Here is a 13,486-nt window from a genome sequence, read left to right as displayed (position 1 = left end):
CCCTTTTTTTTTTTTTTTGACAAGTAGTTGAAACGCGTTGTCTAAGATACCCATCCTACACGCGTAGTCTCTTAAGAGACACAGGCCGTCAAGATGCCTTCTTCAACCACATTCTCAAAAGACACCCTCCCCGAATACCCTGTCCAGAACCTCATGCACGGCCTCGAAGGTCTATCCCTCTACGAGAAGAAATGCGTCCTAATCAACCGCGAAATCGACCGTCAAGGCATGGGAAAATACCAATGGTACATCTGGTCCCTGTGCGGTTTTGGATACCTTCTTGATCTTCTTTGGGCTCAAGCTTTTGGTCTTGTTCTTGGACCACTGGAGCAGGAGCTGGGCTTTGGGAAAGATGAGTCGGGGAATATTTCTACCAGCTTTAATGCTGGTCTTACGGCTGGAGCTTTTGTTTGGGGATTCCTGGCGGATATTATCGGTATGTATTTGTTGAGTTGTGTGTGAATGAAGCTAATGAGTGCAGGTCGACGTTGGGCTTTTAATCTGACATGTTTGATCTCGAGTATCTTTGGACTTTGCCTTGGTGCTTCAAACAACTACAACACCTTCTTGGTCCTGACTGCTTTTGTCGGATTTGGTGTCGGTGGAAATATTCCTATTGACACGACGATTACTCTCGAGTTTATTCCTCAGGTATGACACTCCCTCTCTATTATCATTTTCCTCTAACATTTGTAGAACAAACGCTTCCTTTTGGCTTGTCTATCAGTCTTCCAACCCATTGGAGTCGTCATCTGCAGCGCCATAGCCTTCGGTTTCATCCCCGTCTACGCCTGCTCCCCCAACTTCTCAGAACCCAACCCTCTAATCTCCTGCAACAACGCCTCAGCTGGTCAAAACTGCTGTTCAAAGGGTGACAACATGGGCTGGCGATACCTCCTCTTCACAATCGGTGGAATCACTCTACTTGTCTTCATTCTCCGCTTTTTCGTCTTCAACTTTCGCGAAACACCAAAGTATCTCGTCTACCGCGGTCGAGACGAGGAAGCTATCGACACATTGCAGCACATGGCTGAAGTCAACAAGAAAGAGTGTGGTTTGACTATCGACATGTTTGAGTCTCTTACCACTGATGAGAGCTCTGTTAGTGGTGATAGTGCTACGCCTGCTCTTGGAGCGGGTAAGAAGCAGCTTAATCTCAAGTGGTCTAAGAAGGTGAAGCTGGAGATGCAGCGATACAAGATGTTGTTTTCTTCACCCACGATGACCCGTTTGACGATTCTTGTCTGGTTGACGTATATCATGGATTACTGGGGTTTCACTGTCGCTGGTAAGTCTCATCACCTTAAGCTGACTAGAAGCAATACTAACTTCTAAGGCTTCTACCTCCCAAGTATCCTCGCTCTGAAGAACGGCGCTGCATCAGTCAGTCTCAAATCAACATACGCAGCCTACATTTACACCTACGCCCCAGGCATAGTAGGAGTCCTTCTCGGAGCAACTCTCTACCGCATCCCCGCCATCGGCCGAAAATGGACAATGGTTATATCATCCGCCCTAATGGGAATATCCATCATCCTTTTCTCAACAGTCGACACCCGAGCAAAGAACGAAGGACTATTCACAATGGAATACTTCTTCCAGTCCATGTTCAACGCTGTGCTGTACGGATGGACACCTGAAGCTTTCCCTGCTCCTATTAGAGGTACGGCTTGTGGTATTGCCGGTTTCTGGGGTAGGTTGTTTGGTATTGTTAGTCCGTTGATTGCGCAGCATTTGTATGGACGGTCCAATGGGGAGAATGGGCAGGGTGATATTAATAGTGTGCTTTACCTGGCTGGTGGTGTTATGCTGGGTTGTGTTATTACTACGGCTTTGTTGCCGAATGACATGATGGAGACAAGGGACGAGAGGTCATGAGCATGGTCTGGGTATGGAAAGTATACGATTTTGATGTTTATTTCATAGAATATTGATGTTTATCTCATAGAATACACGACATAGCGTTGGAGTTCATTTCAATGAAAAGCAACAATTAACCCAAAACCCATTTATTGTCCAATGCAAATATCTGTTCTAACTATATCTAATCCTCGCTCTGATGATAAGCAGGAAGCTTAAACAACTTCTTCGCATTATCCTTTCCAATCTTTCTCTTATCACCCTCATCAATAGTCAAACCGTCATACCACGTACAAGCATCAGAAAAGTTCTCAAAAGGATAATCAATCGAGAACAGAATTCTATCAGCTCCAACCTCTTCCATACAGTATTTCAAGGTTGGTGTAGAAAAGTGTCCAGAGGTAGTAATCCACAGGTTTCTAGCAAAGTATTCTCGGATGGTCAACTTGCATGATAGACCGAGAGGCTTCTTGATATCCTCGAACCAATGGTTGATGCGCCACATGTCGAAGGGGATGTGTTCACCTAAATGTCCGAGGACGATTTGGAGCTTGGGATGACGGTCGAAAACACCGTTTGTGACCATGCCCAGGGCGTGAAGGCTGACGCCGTGGGCGAAACTTAGAGGGGGACCGATGAGCCAGCTTCGCTTGGCCCAGAGCTTCTCGTGGATTGTGCCTGTGGGGTTTCGGGGGTGGAGGTAGAATGGGACGTCAAGGTCTGTAACTGTTGACCAGAAAACGTCCCATTCAGGACCATCGTAAAAGACCATATCGTCACCATCGGGACCAGCTCTTTGGGTGTCGTTAACAAGAGCACCCTTGAAGCCGTACTTGGTCACAACACGACGAAGTTCCTCAGCAGCTTCCTTGGGGTCGTGCATAGAGAGGGTACTATCAAGTTAGTAAAGAACAATTGATCTCAGGAATAAACTTACGCCATGGCACCCAGTCTATCAGGATGGGGCTTGATAGCCTCAGCGATATAATCGTTGACCTCAACAGCTAAAGCCTGAGCCTCCTTGGGATCCCAGACATCTTGAACACCAGGAGCTGTGTATGAAAGAAGGGTATAACCAACGCCATGCTCATCCATGTACTTGATGCGCTTATCTGTAATGTCGTTGATCTCTTCGGCGTGCTTATCAGGGTCGGTAGCAAAGAGACCAGCCCACCAGCGAGTGCGCTCCTTGAAGCGAGGGAGAGCAAAGGCTTCTTCTAGGGCAACTTTTCCGTGCATTGTGATGGTGTATGATATTGTTTGATGAGATAGAATGGTTTATTGAGATGGATTGTTTAGAGATAAAGGCTGATATATATTCTCCTCAACTAATACCCCCTCGCTCCTTCCTCCGAGACTGCCGTACGTACGGGTGATGCACCCCCGCAAAGGCAATGAAGCGGATAACGCACTTTCCTCAAGGATTTCACACGTGGATGCAACCCCGCGGGCCGAATGCGGGGTAAATCGACGCTAAACCTTCGGAACACTTCAGCGGGACATCAGTAAAATCTGCTAGAACTAGAGGTCTTACAGTGGGGTTTTCGGAACGGTACAGCGGTATCTCCTGTAAAACCCACTATAACCTCGAACTTCGGAACGCCGTCAGCATCCGAAGTCTGTCGGATGTCGGAAGCGGGGTGAACTCGAAGTGAAGCCTCAAACTCTTCAGAGGGTCTCAGGTAACCAACCTCAAGGCTCAAAACGATTGCACTCGACAGAACAACAAGAATCAGATATCGCAAAATGGACTACTCAATTCAAACTGGCTCGGACGCTTCAGTCCAACCGCACATCCTCGAATTCATCAAAGATTTCTATCGTATCTCCGATACCTTCGGCGAGACCGGGAAATATGTCGACCAGTTTACGCCCAATGCGACATTCGTCGTGGCTTCAAAGAAAGCTTCAGGACACCCAGGTACTTCCCTCCCCACCCCAGTAATCCTACTCTAACATTTCAGAAATCACCACGCTTAGAGAAGGCATGTGGGATGCCGTCTCAGCCCGCAAACACACCCTTGACAAGGTCTTTACCTTCGGCAGTGCTGATGAGGTCATGCTGAATGGCACTGTGGCTTTGGAATTGAAGAATGGCGGGAAAGCCGAGATTGAGTGGGCGGGGAGGATGGAGTTGGAAAAGGGTGCTGACGGAAAGTATCGACTCAAGTTTTATCAGGTTTATCTTGATACTGGTGCTGCTGCCGCTTATAAGAAGTGATGGATAAAGGAGTATCTTAAATTAGTTTAGAGTAAGTCGAACCAAAATAAACCCAGCAAAATAATTACATTATCTTCCGATTCAATAAAATATTATTAACTTAAGTTTATTATTCTTCTATATTAGTTTAAAACTCATCCTATGCCACACTGCCTTTGAAGTGGAAACGTCAAGGCTTACCTTTCATGGGTATGAAGCATGAGATTGATGAGGCTATAGCGTTGATACTTGGCCACTGACAGCTTAAAGGTGTTTGTACTACTTGGATGTATCCTGGAAAGCTAATATATAAACTCAAAAAAGATAGTAATTGCTATAATACCTTAATCCAATGACTCAACCTCTGTATCATCAGTAATGAGATACTGTGAGATATCTCGTTCTATAGGAGGGTGCTTTACTCCTGGCACGAAACCGTTTTCCCTCGGCTTCCCTTGTCGATTCATGTGGGCAGTGGCTGCATATAGTTGCCCTGCCACCTTTCTGTCTCGGAATGAGTCTTCCAAGGAGGAAACCACGTATGTCCTGGATCCATCGCCTTCCAGGGCGACGAGCCGCCTTGAAATAGGCTCTGCCCCCTGTCTTCCGACTGCAGGTGCTATTGCAGCTACAGTGTGACCGCCGGCTGTATCTTCACCGATCATCACATCTCCCGCCTGGCTTTCTGGTGGAGTAGCATAGGTCGATGCTTGGTCGCTATCCGAGTCAATATCACCGTCAACCACAGTGTAGTTTGATGACTGCTGAGGTTGTGGTGCCATGTTTGTTGATGGAAAGGGCCTATGAAAGGTCTGAGCCCCTGGATCTGGGCTCTGTCCTGTTTCGTCAAAGTGTTGCGCCCAGTCTTGTCGACGGCCCCTCTCTACCCATTCTCTGTGTCTCTCAAACGCAGAAGCACGATCGTCTGTGTAATAGAATCCCCTAGGGTTTTCTGAAGTTTGACCCTCGAATGGAGGGTAGTCAAAGGGTGTCCTTTCATCCATCATGGAGCCAGCCATCCTGTCGTTCGAATTCCAGTTCCTCAAAACCTCGGCGAAGGCAAGACTTAGTTCTTCTACCAAGTTCGGAGGCCTAGGCTTATGTCCTCTGGCGTAATCATGTACGGACGGGTGCCATGGATTGTGGCCTGGTGGCATATATCCTGTTCGGTGCCTCGGTGGCGGCGCTGCATGTGGATGGAACGGTGGTCCTTGATCGGAACACAAACTGCCTTCATGATAGCGCGTCTCGTCATAAAAAAAGGATTGACTTGGTGCCACAGGGACGGAAGGTGGGCGGCGGCCACTGTGGGATCTATCAGCGATGGAAGTTGTGTTTTCTGTTTTGTGAAATTGAGAGGGTAGACAGCTGGAATCTGTAAGGCTTTCTCGAGGACTGTGAGGTAGGCTAGGTGGTCGTGCCTGTTGTTTTACTTGCTGGTCTTGATTCTCTTCATAATCGAGTTCGTCGCGATTTCCTCTCCATTCGGTGGCTCTTTGGTGTAAACTTGGCCCCTCCATTGCCAGAAACCTTTGTTTGGCAAGCTCCATGAAATCGTCCATCTTCCCCTTCATCTTTTCATGCAGCCTCAGCTCCATCTCGTGCTCGAGCTTCTCTCGTGCTCTTTTCTCTGCTTCCTCGGCCTTTCTCTCCATTTCGATCTTTATTCTGATTTCACTTTCCATAATCTTTGCTTCACGTTCTTTTTCAGCCTCCTTAGCCTCGTGCTCCCTTTGTGCAGTTTGGGCTCTTTTCCATGTAGCTTCTTCAGCCTCTTTCTTTACTTTCTCTATGTCCCTCCTAGCTTCTTCCTGGGACTTTTGTATATGTTCCATTCTACGCTGAAATTCAGCTTCGGTTTCCTTTCGGATCTGCTCCTCTCTCTCTCTTTGCTTCTCAGATGCTTTGATCTTTCCTTCCATAGCCTGATAAGCAGCGAGCTCTGCTCTTAAGCGGACCTTTTCTGGGTCATCTGCGGGCCGTGTTCCTTGTGTAAAAGATGGCTGGGCATATGCATGCCCAGCCGGAAAATTACTCCCATTTTGATAGCGAGCAGAGTAATCCATCGGATCTTGTTGGTTTGGATCTCCGTAATTGTACTGCGGATAGATGTCGGGGACAACTGGGCCCTCGTTATCAAGACTGAAATTTGGAGCTGATGTCTGTTCTTGTTGGCTTTCAAAAGGAAGGTCTTCAGGAATTGATCTTAAAGAAGAGGGTCTTAGCGGGATTGGTCCCTGTCCGCGAAATGACAGCTGATATTGTGGCAGTCGAACAGGACTGTTATCTCGTGAGAAACGTTCAGCGTGCAGAGGGATATTGTAAGATCTGAAATGTCGATTGGACGACCTTCGTTGACCAGTGGAAGATTGCGTGGAAGAGAAGTGGGGATCCTCGTCGACGCTCCTAATATGATCTCGTGCATTCAATGTTTCTGAAGGTTGGTGATTCGAACGACTGTGGTGTCTGGACGAACTAGAAGGCTGATGAAAATTATTAGAAGTGACATGAGACGCTTTACCTTTGGTGTCGGAAACCATTATAGATGTCTAAATTCCCGATAGAACATGTTAAAGAGCGCTGGAAGCTGATGTATGCTTCTTGGTTTCACCATCCGCTTCCAAAGCTGAATTGAAGGCTCCCGTTATTAAGAAGTGGGCGGGCGGGGTCCAAGGTAGAAACATGGGTAATCTGATAAAGAGAGGCGATGCTTGGTCAAGGTTTCTAGGCTGACCATCACTGTGCCTTGCAAGGCGCTTAAATTATGATAGCTTCAAGTGATTGGCCATATGCGCAGAAGGGGAGCATTCAACGAAATTGAACCATGGCGAATCACATCGCATGACTTGTTGGCTTATATCCTTGCAATTAGCATTACGTGCCCAGGGGGTAAGGGAAAACGGGAAGGAGACCAGCGGTCTTCGGTGTAAGCCATCCTGCTATTTTGCTTCACCCCGAGGCGTGTATACTCCTAAGAGTAAGTCCTGCATGGGCTGAATATGCAGGAATCCCTGTTTATTGAGGCGGGGTTCCAAGGTGATGGTGTTGTCCTCAGCCTGGTTTTTGGAACGAAAGGAAAGCAGGGAGGCAAAGAGCTGGTACTTAAGAAAGAGCTATTTCTTAATTGATTCAGAAGAGGCTTCACCTTTCAGAGTAATCCTCTTGTTATCGCACTATGACTAATGACAACTTAGGCAACCAGCATTTCGCCCAAGACCAATGCGAGCAGAACAACATCAGCGGGGGGCAGCAAACGAACTACCGCAATGTTCAAAGTACACTTGAGCCGACCTTGTTTCTTTGGGAATGATGCTGACGTCGTTTAATCTCAGTCAATTATATTGTGTTATCAGGTGACTGCTCAGGGCCCTTAATGAAGGATTTCCCAGTCCTCGGTGATCGTTTAGACTGTGCGCTTCCCCTAATTACGATGATTCGCTAATCTTCAGCTAACCTGCCATAAAAGCCGAGGCCACGTCCAAATGGCTTCAGACCCAGCTACAGCTTTACCCATTCACGCATCAAGAAAGACATAACAAAGCACTAGGCCAGATTGTATCCGGCAGTGGGCGGTGGATTCTTGACACGAAGGAGGTTAAACAATGGCAGGACGGTAGCCGCGCAAACAGGCATCTTTTAATACACGGGTGTTGTATGTAATACGGATTACTTGCTAGGGGATATAGCTTGCTAACTATTGAGTAATAATTTAGTAGGATCGGGGAAATCTATCCTTTTGTAGGTAACATTACATATGCTCCGGGTGAGCAATCTGCTAACAAGTGTTCCTAAATACAGATCCTGCATTATTCAATCCGTCCAGCAACAGGTTAAGAGCACGCCTAAAACAGCCGTTGTTTACTTTTATCTTGGCTACGGTGATGTCGAACAGCCCCCTACATTTCAACTATGGGCATGTTTGCTGAAGCAGCTCTTACAACAAAGCACTGGCAATATAGCGTCGAGCATAGAGTCCAGATTTGAGAGCTCTCCATATGGCGACAATTTTATTCGTCCTAGTGAACATATCAGTCTCTTCATAGAGCAGTGCTCTATGTTCAGGACAGTATACGTTGTCATCGATGCTCTTGATGTCTACTTGGGCCATCAGTTTGATACAACGCAACAACCTATATCCGAGTCTTTCCAAAAACTGCCAAGTAACGTAAGGGTACTTTTCAGCTCTCAACACAAAGCTCTTGCAAAGGATCTTGGTGTTCAAAGCCGATTACGCGTTGTTCCTAGAGCAGCCGATATAGAGGCCTATGTCAAAGATCGCGTGGAGGATATTTCTCTTCTTCGGAATCTACCAGTAGATGGGAAGGAGCGTCTCACGGAGAGGATAGTTCACCAAACCAGAAAAAGCCACATGTATGTCTAGTCCTAATCAACTCGTTCACGAGGCTAACAGTTTTTAGGTTTCTACTAGCTAAATTGCATCTCAATCGTTTGGAAACGGATACGTCTTTACATACCCTAGAAGACATGCTGAGCGTCCTTGAGATCAATGATAATGACCTGGAGCAAGCATTCAAGCCGTCCTTCGATCGTGTCATGGCTTCTAAACCATCTGATCAGAGTTTAGCCAGACACATTCTTACTTGGGTTATTTATTCAAGACAAGATTTGACCCGCGATCTACTTTTGGAAGCTCTCGATGTATCACGAAGCCGCAACGATTACCATGAACAATGGAAGCTGGATGCAGATTCCCTGCTCCAGGTCTGCTGTGGTCTCGTCATTTTGGACCCTGAGAAGGGAACGTTTCGTTTAATCCATGATTCAATTCGACAATGCGATTCGATGGTGGAACTGGGATTAAGTCAGCTTAAAGCAGAAATACCCCGAGTTTGTTTAGAGTCCCTTCTCAGGGAAAATATCGATAACTACAGCGGCTTGCTCCTACCTTATTCAGCATCATTCTGGGCTTTTCATCTTCGATCTGTTGGCGAAAACATCGATGGGAATCTAGAGGACTTGACTAAAAGATTTCTCTTAAGTCCTTCGAAGATTACCCGGGCTTTGGGCCTTGTTCGTATAATTAGCCCTGGGTACGACATCGGAAACATCACTGGGTTCCATGCTGCTGCTTTCTTCAATCTACCTGACTGGATCAGAAACTTTGAAGAATACCAAATTCCTGTCGATGAGGTTTCTGCAGACGGAAAGACGGCGCTTCATTGGGCAGTGGCACATGGCAGACGTGACCCAGTCATTCAGCTACTTGTTCTCGGTGCTAATCCAAACATCCAGGATTCCTCAAATGAAACACCATTACATAAGATTCCTCGAGGCTCCACCGAAATATGCTCAAGTATTGCTCGCGATCTAATCAAATACGGGGCGGACGTGACTATACAAAGCAAGGGACAGTCACCTTTATCCTTAGCTATACAGTATGGGCCTACCTCACTCGCTAGGCTCTTCATTAAGAGCCAAAATGATGTCAACAAAGAGATTTCTACTGGTTGGACTTCTTTAAGGGAGCTGTTCTATCATGGTTACTATATCGGTACATGGCTGAGAGACCAGGGGGGAGGATCAGGACAAAGTCGGCGGGGGGGCGAAGTAAAAAAGCATTTACATGGCTTGCTTGACTTGCTACTGGAGAGAGGGGCGAGACTGAATGAAGCAACTTCTGACAATTGGCTTCCTCTACCAGCTGCTGTCAGACTTGGGAGCGCCTCTATTGTTGAGAAGCTACTAAGTCATCAACCAAACCCAGCTGATAGCAACGTACGAGATAAGCAAACGGGAGAGACACCTCTTAAGACTGCCCTTACCTACAACAGACGGAAAGAAGCTCGACTCCTACTCCAGCATGGGTCAGATGTCAATGAGGATAATGAGGATGGCTGGAAACCATTGATTCACCTATGCCAGGTGAACGACCACGAACTGGTCCAAACAGTAGTCGAAAAGGGAGCCCGGCTTGATGACATTGACAGTAAAGGCCTCCCAGCACTCTCCTATGCAGTCAAAAACAACAACAAAGATATTGCTTGGCTCTTGATGACGAAAGGAGCCGACGTCAACATTCCAGGACCCAAATCTAAGCAGAATCTGGAGCGAGCCCTTCAACACGATGATTACTCTATTGCATGGCTTTTATGTGAACACGGTGCCGCCGTCGAAAGGCAAGATGACAGAGGCATGACTCTTTTGCATCGCGCATCCCGTAAGGGAAACCTACGACAAGTCCAATTTTTGATGGACAGGGGGCTGACTCTGAGTACTGGCGACGAAAATGGCCAAACTCCGTTACATCATGCGGTCGAAGGAGGATCAGAGAAGGTTGTACACTTCCTTGCCTCCAGAAATACGGGGCCTAGGACTCTTGACAAACCTGACAACTACGGATCCACTGCCCTGATGCTCGCTATATTGAAGATGAACTTTCCAATGGCCCGGACCCTCCTACGCCACGGCGCGTCTTGCGAAGTGAAAGACCACAATGGCATGGCACCTATCCATTCAGTAGCGCAATTAGGATGGCTAGAAGGCCTTCGAGCTGTCATTCAACAAGTGAAAAACATCAACATGACCGACAACGTGGGCAATACTGCTGTTCATCATGCCGTCTATGGAGAGCAGATCGATATAATCCGCCACCTTGCTAGTCAGCAGGCAAGTTTGGAAGTTTTAAACAACAATGGCTGTTCTCCGTTAATAGCAGCAGTTCTTCAAGATAGCCCTGATGTTGTTTGGGCATTGCTTCGTAATGGGGCAAATGTACATCGGATAGGCAAGAATGGTTGTTCAGCAATCGACTTTGCCTCGTATCGGGGAACCTCAAGGTCAATGAACATTTTCCAGACGGTGTTGAAACTACCATGGTCTCAGGATGACCCTAATGGTTCTTAATTTGTCAAATGTTAATACTTTCAATATTAGATATCTCGAATTAATATAACTATTTAAGCCAAGTATAAACCTACTTAATACTTACTATATGTAATATTATAATTTAACTTTAAATTAATTTAAATCTTTAAGCTTAGCTATCTAGTAATGTTATATATCCTACTTTAGTAAGATAGTCTAAGTTAAGAAGTTAAAATTATAATATAGCTTTACTAAGGATTCCTTACCTTAGTATTAAAGAACTTCTTATATACTAAGTACTAGCCTTGCTCTTTAACATTATAGTTTAGGATTTAATTTAAGAATATATCTCTATATACTTCAGAGAAATTCCTATATTAACTAGCTTTACTTTCAATCTTAATTAAAGTAGGTTATATAAAAGGATAGTAAAAAGAAGTTATATGTATATAGGCTGATAGAATGTACTTTAAACCTGTTGATAGCTATGGCAGATCAAGTCCCACGTGCACCCCCGTTCACTTGGTTATTATCTAAAAACAGATGTGTTATTCGCAATCAAGGTCTGTGGCAGAGACCCTAATCAGCACAGAGACCTCAGTTGTCCAATCACAACCTTTTACAGTATGATCTGATCTTTTCAATGCCAAGAGGGATTCAATATATGCGGGTTGCCTTATGCGATCATCGGGCCTCAATCGGTCGCTTGGTTCGCACAAGTCAGATTTCTGTCCACACAGCCTCGGTTGAGCCGCATTCCTTTGTCACTTTTAGATCTTCATGGATCTGAACCCCTAGGTCAAAGTGAGGGTTGGCCTTCCTGGAGGAGGTTGGCCCGCATTGGATGATGATCCAATGACCCTGGAATTAAAAGCCGCCACCCTTTCAGATTATGTCTCGTAATGGAGGTGGGCGTGTAGGTTGCTCGCGGAATAGCCAAGGCTTACTTGGTGCCATCTTTAGATAACATGGAGCGAGTAGACTTTTCCAGTCTACAATATTGTGGCGAAGTGGTTGCCTGGTTGAGAAAGCCCGGTAAGAAAGCGCCATAAGCATGCAACCGGGGGCTTGAAAGACGCCAGCTTGACCTGCCGTAGCCACAAAGCCCTTTCACTGGAGTGAACAACGCAGGCTTCCACACATGTTGATCTGGGCATAAGATTAGTGGCGGGTAAGTGATCAGGGCACTGATGCACAAAGACACTTAAGGAACAGGATATTCATCCTATGATTTGTCAAAACACAACTCTTCGTTGCGCAGCAACATTAGGCAGACATGGGTGAAATGGGAATTGGTTGCACAGGTACTTTCAGCCTCAAAAGTTATTAAATCCGTTTTTAATTAAGCGCCAGGAAAGGCGAAGTAGTAAGACACGCAAGTCCAAAGTCGGTAACGACTCAATCATCAGGTATACATTACTTAGTACCTGGTAATATTGACAGGATAAAGCGCCGAGAGTGCTGGAAAGCAACGTATAAAGGGAATTATGTCTCCCTATTTCTCATCATGAATCCTATATAGCATTATTTCCATTCTAATCTCTTTTACAAATTTCCTTTCCAAATGGATTCTATAATTCCTATCATTAGCACGACGACCTCTGCTCTTGAACAGGCTGGAGTAGCATACAATGCAATTAAAAACTCCAACCAGCTCAAAATAAGTTTCCACCAGGCAGGCGAAGGACTTGCGGTTGTTAAATCTACTCTCAATAGTATAAAACTTCATATTGAAAGTGGAAACCTCAGCGGGGACGATGATGCCGCTGATACATGCATCAGGACGTGTTGCGACAGTGCTAGTTGCTCACAGCGGGTTTTTGCGGAAGTAGCTAGGGGTACGGATCAAGAAAGGCTTAAAACCTACAGGATCTACCTCAAGCATCAGGGCAAAGAGCATAGGGTGGAAGTATTGATGCGGGCAATGATGGTCAACACATGCGAACTGGCCAAGCACGTTGGAGTCGAGAGAGAAGTCAAAAGTGATTTAAGGAGCCTGCGTTGGTCTATCAAGAATTTTGACCAAGAGATTTTGAAGCAGGATGAGGAGGATGAGAAGATGAGGGGAACGGGTGGCGCCACTCACTGCGGTATTGGTGACTTTTACCACGCGAAAGACGATGCAACTCAGAACAACATCAAAGACAATGGAACACAGTACTTCGGGTCGCCCGAGGGGGGCTGGCCGCAGAAAAGAGCACCCGCATAATCTTTCGGTTGTCTTTCGGCCAGGACTGGTAGAAATACTGGGTAGGAGCATGGTTTGACCGATAGGATGTCTTATTGGAGCCCATAGAAGACGTGTTATACCTGTACTTTGCCGTATTCATGCCAAATATTGACTCCTCCGTAAGACAAATCTCCTTATTAATTGAAGATATAGCGGTCTTTGTTCCTCCATCTTCTGGAACTAAAATAACATTCAATGTTTCAACGGCGTATTTATTTGGTTTCTCCCTTTCTCCCCTCAACAACAAAAGGCCACTGAATAAGTGGGGTGATGGACAACGTTTGGGAGAGGCAGATATCGAGTTAGCATAGGTATGCAGACTTTGCAGACACATGGGGGTCGGACACATTCTGTCCCTTTGATTGGGTAAG

At 46.1% G+C, this 13,486-nt stretch overlaps 5 protein-coding genes across 5 annotated transcripts; 3 read left to right on the top strand and 2 right to left on the bottom strand.

Moving 5' to 3' along the window:
- Positions 1–93: 93 nt before the first annotated feature.
- Positions 94–1,878, top strand: FIESC28_06788 (uncharacterized protein; the record flags this gene model as incomplete). Its single annotated transcript, XM_031160931.1, has 4 exons — positions 94–436; positions 482–651; positions 697–1,288; positions 1,337–1,878. The coding sequence occupies 4 exons, from the start codon at positions 94–96 to the stop codon at positions 1,876–1,878; spliced, it is 1,647 nt and encodes a 548-aa protein (XP_031015040.1).
- Positions 1,879–2,044: 166 nt separating this feature from the next.
- FIESC28_06787 (uncharacterized protein) lies at positions 2,045–3,099 on the bottom strand (the record flags this gene model as incomplete). Its single annotated transcript, XM_031160930.1, has 2 exons — positions 2,045–2,753; positions 2,798–3,099. 2 exons carry the CDS (start codon positions 3,097–3,099, stop codon positions 2,045–2,047), a joined length of 1,011 nt encoding a protein of 336 aa, XP_031015039.1.
- Positions 3,100–3,606: 507 nt separating this feature from the next.
- Positions 3,607–4,081, top strand: FIESC28_06786 (uncharacterized protein; the record flags this gene model as incomplete). Its single annotated transcript, XM_031160929.1, has 2 exons — positions 3,607–3,781; positions 3,825–4,081. The coding sequence occupies 2 exons, from the start codon at positions 3,607–3,609 to the stop codon at positions 4,079–4,081; spliced, it is 432 nt and encodes a 143-aa protein (XP_031015038.1).
- A 323-nt stretch (positions 4,082–4,404) lies between these two features.
- FIESC28_06785 (uncharacterized protein) lies at positions 4,405–6,600 on the bottom strand (the record flags this gene model as incomplete). Its single annotated transcript, XM_031160928.1, has 1 exon — positions 4,405–6,600. One exon carries the CDS (start codon positions 6,598–6,600, stop codon positions 4,405–4,407), a length of 2,196 nt encoding a protein of 731 aa, XP_031015037.1.
- Positions 6,601–8,545: 1,945 nt separating this feature from the next.
- FIESC28_06784 (uncharacterized protein) lies at positions 8,546–10,924 on the top strand (the record flags this gene model as incomplete). Its single annotated transcript, XM_031160927.1, has 1 exon — positions 8,546–10,924. One exon carries the CDS (start codon positions 8,546–8,548, stop codon positions 10,922–10,924), a length of 2,379 nt encoding a protein of 792 aa, XP_031015036.1.
- Between the last annotated feature and the right edge of the window lie 2,562 nt (positions 10,925–13,486).

Source organism: Fusarium coffeatum (assembly GCF_003316985.1).
Source record: "Fusarium coffeatum strain FIESC_28 chromosome Unknown BRIP53273_contig_144, whole genome shotgun sequence".
In the NCBI taxonomy this organism is placed as follows: Eukaryota; Fungi; Ascomycota; class Sordariomycetes; order Hypocreales; family Nectriaceae; genus Fusarium; species Fusarium coffeatum.
Note: the sequence above shows the minus strand (reverse complement) of the source record. Positions and strands in the feature narration are given on the sequence as shown.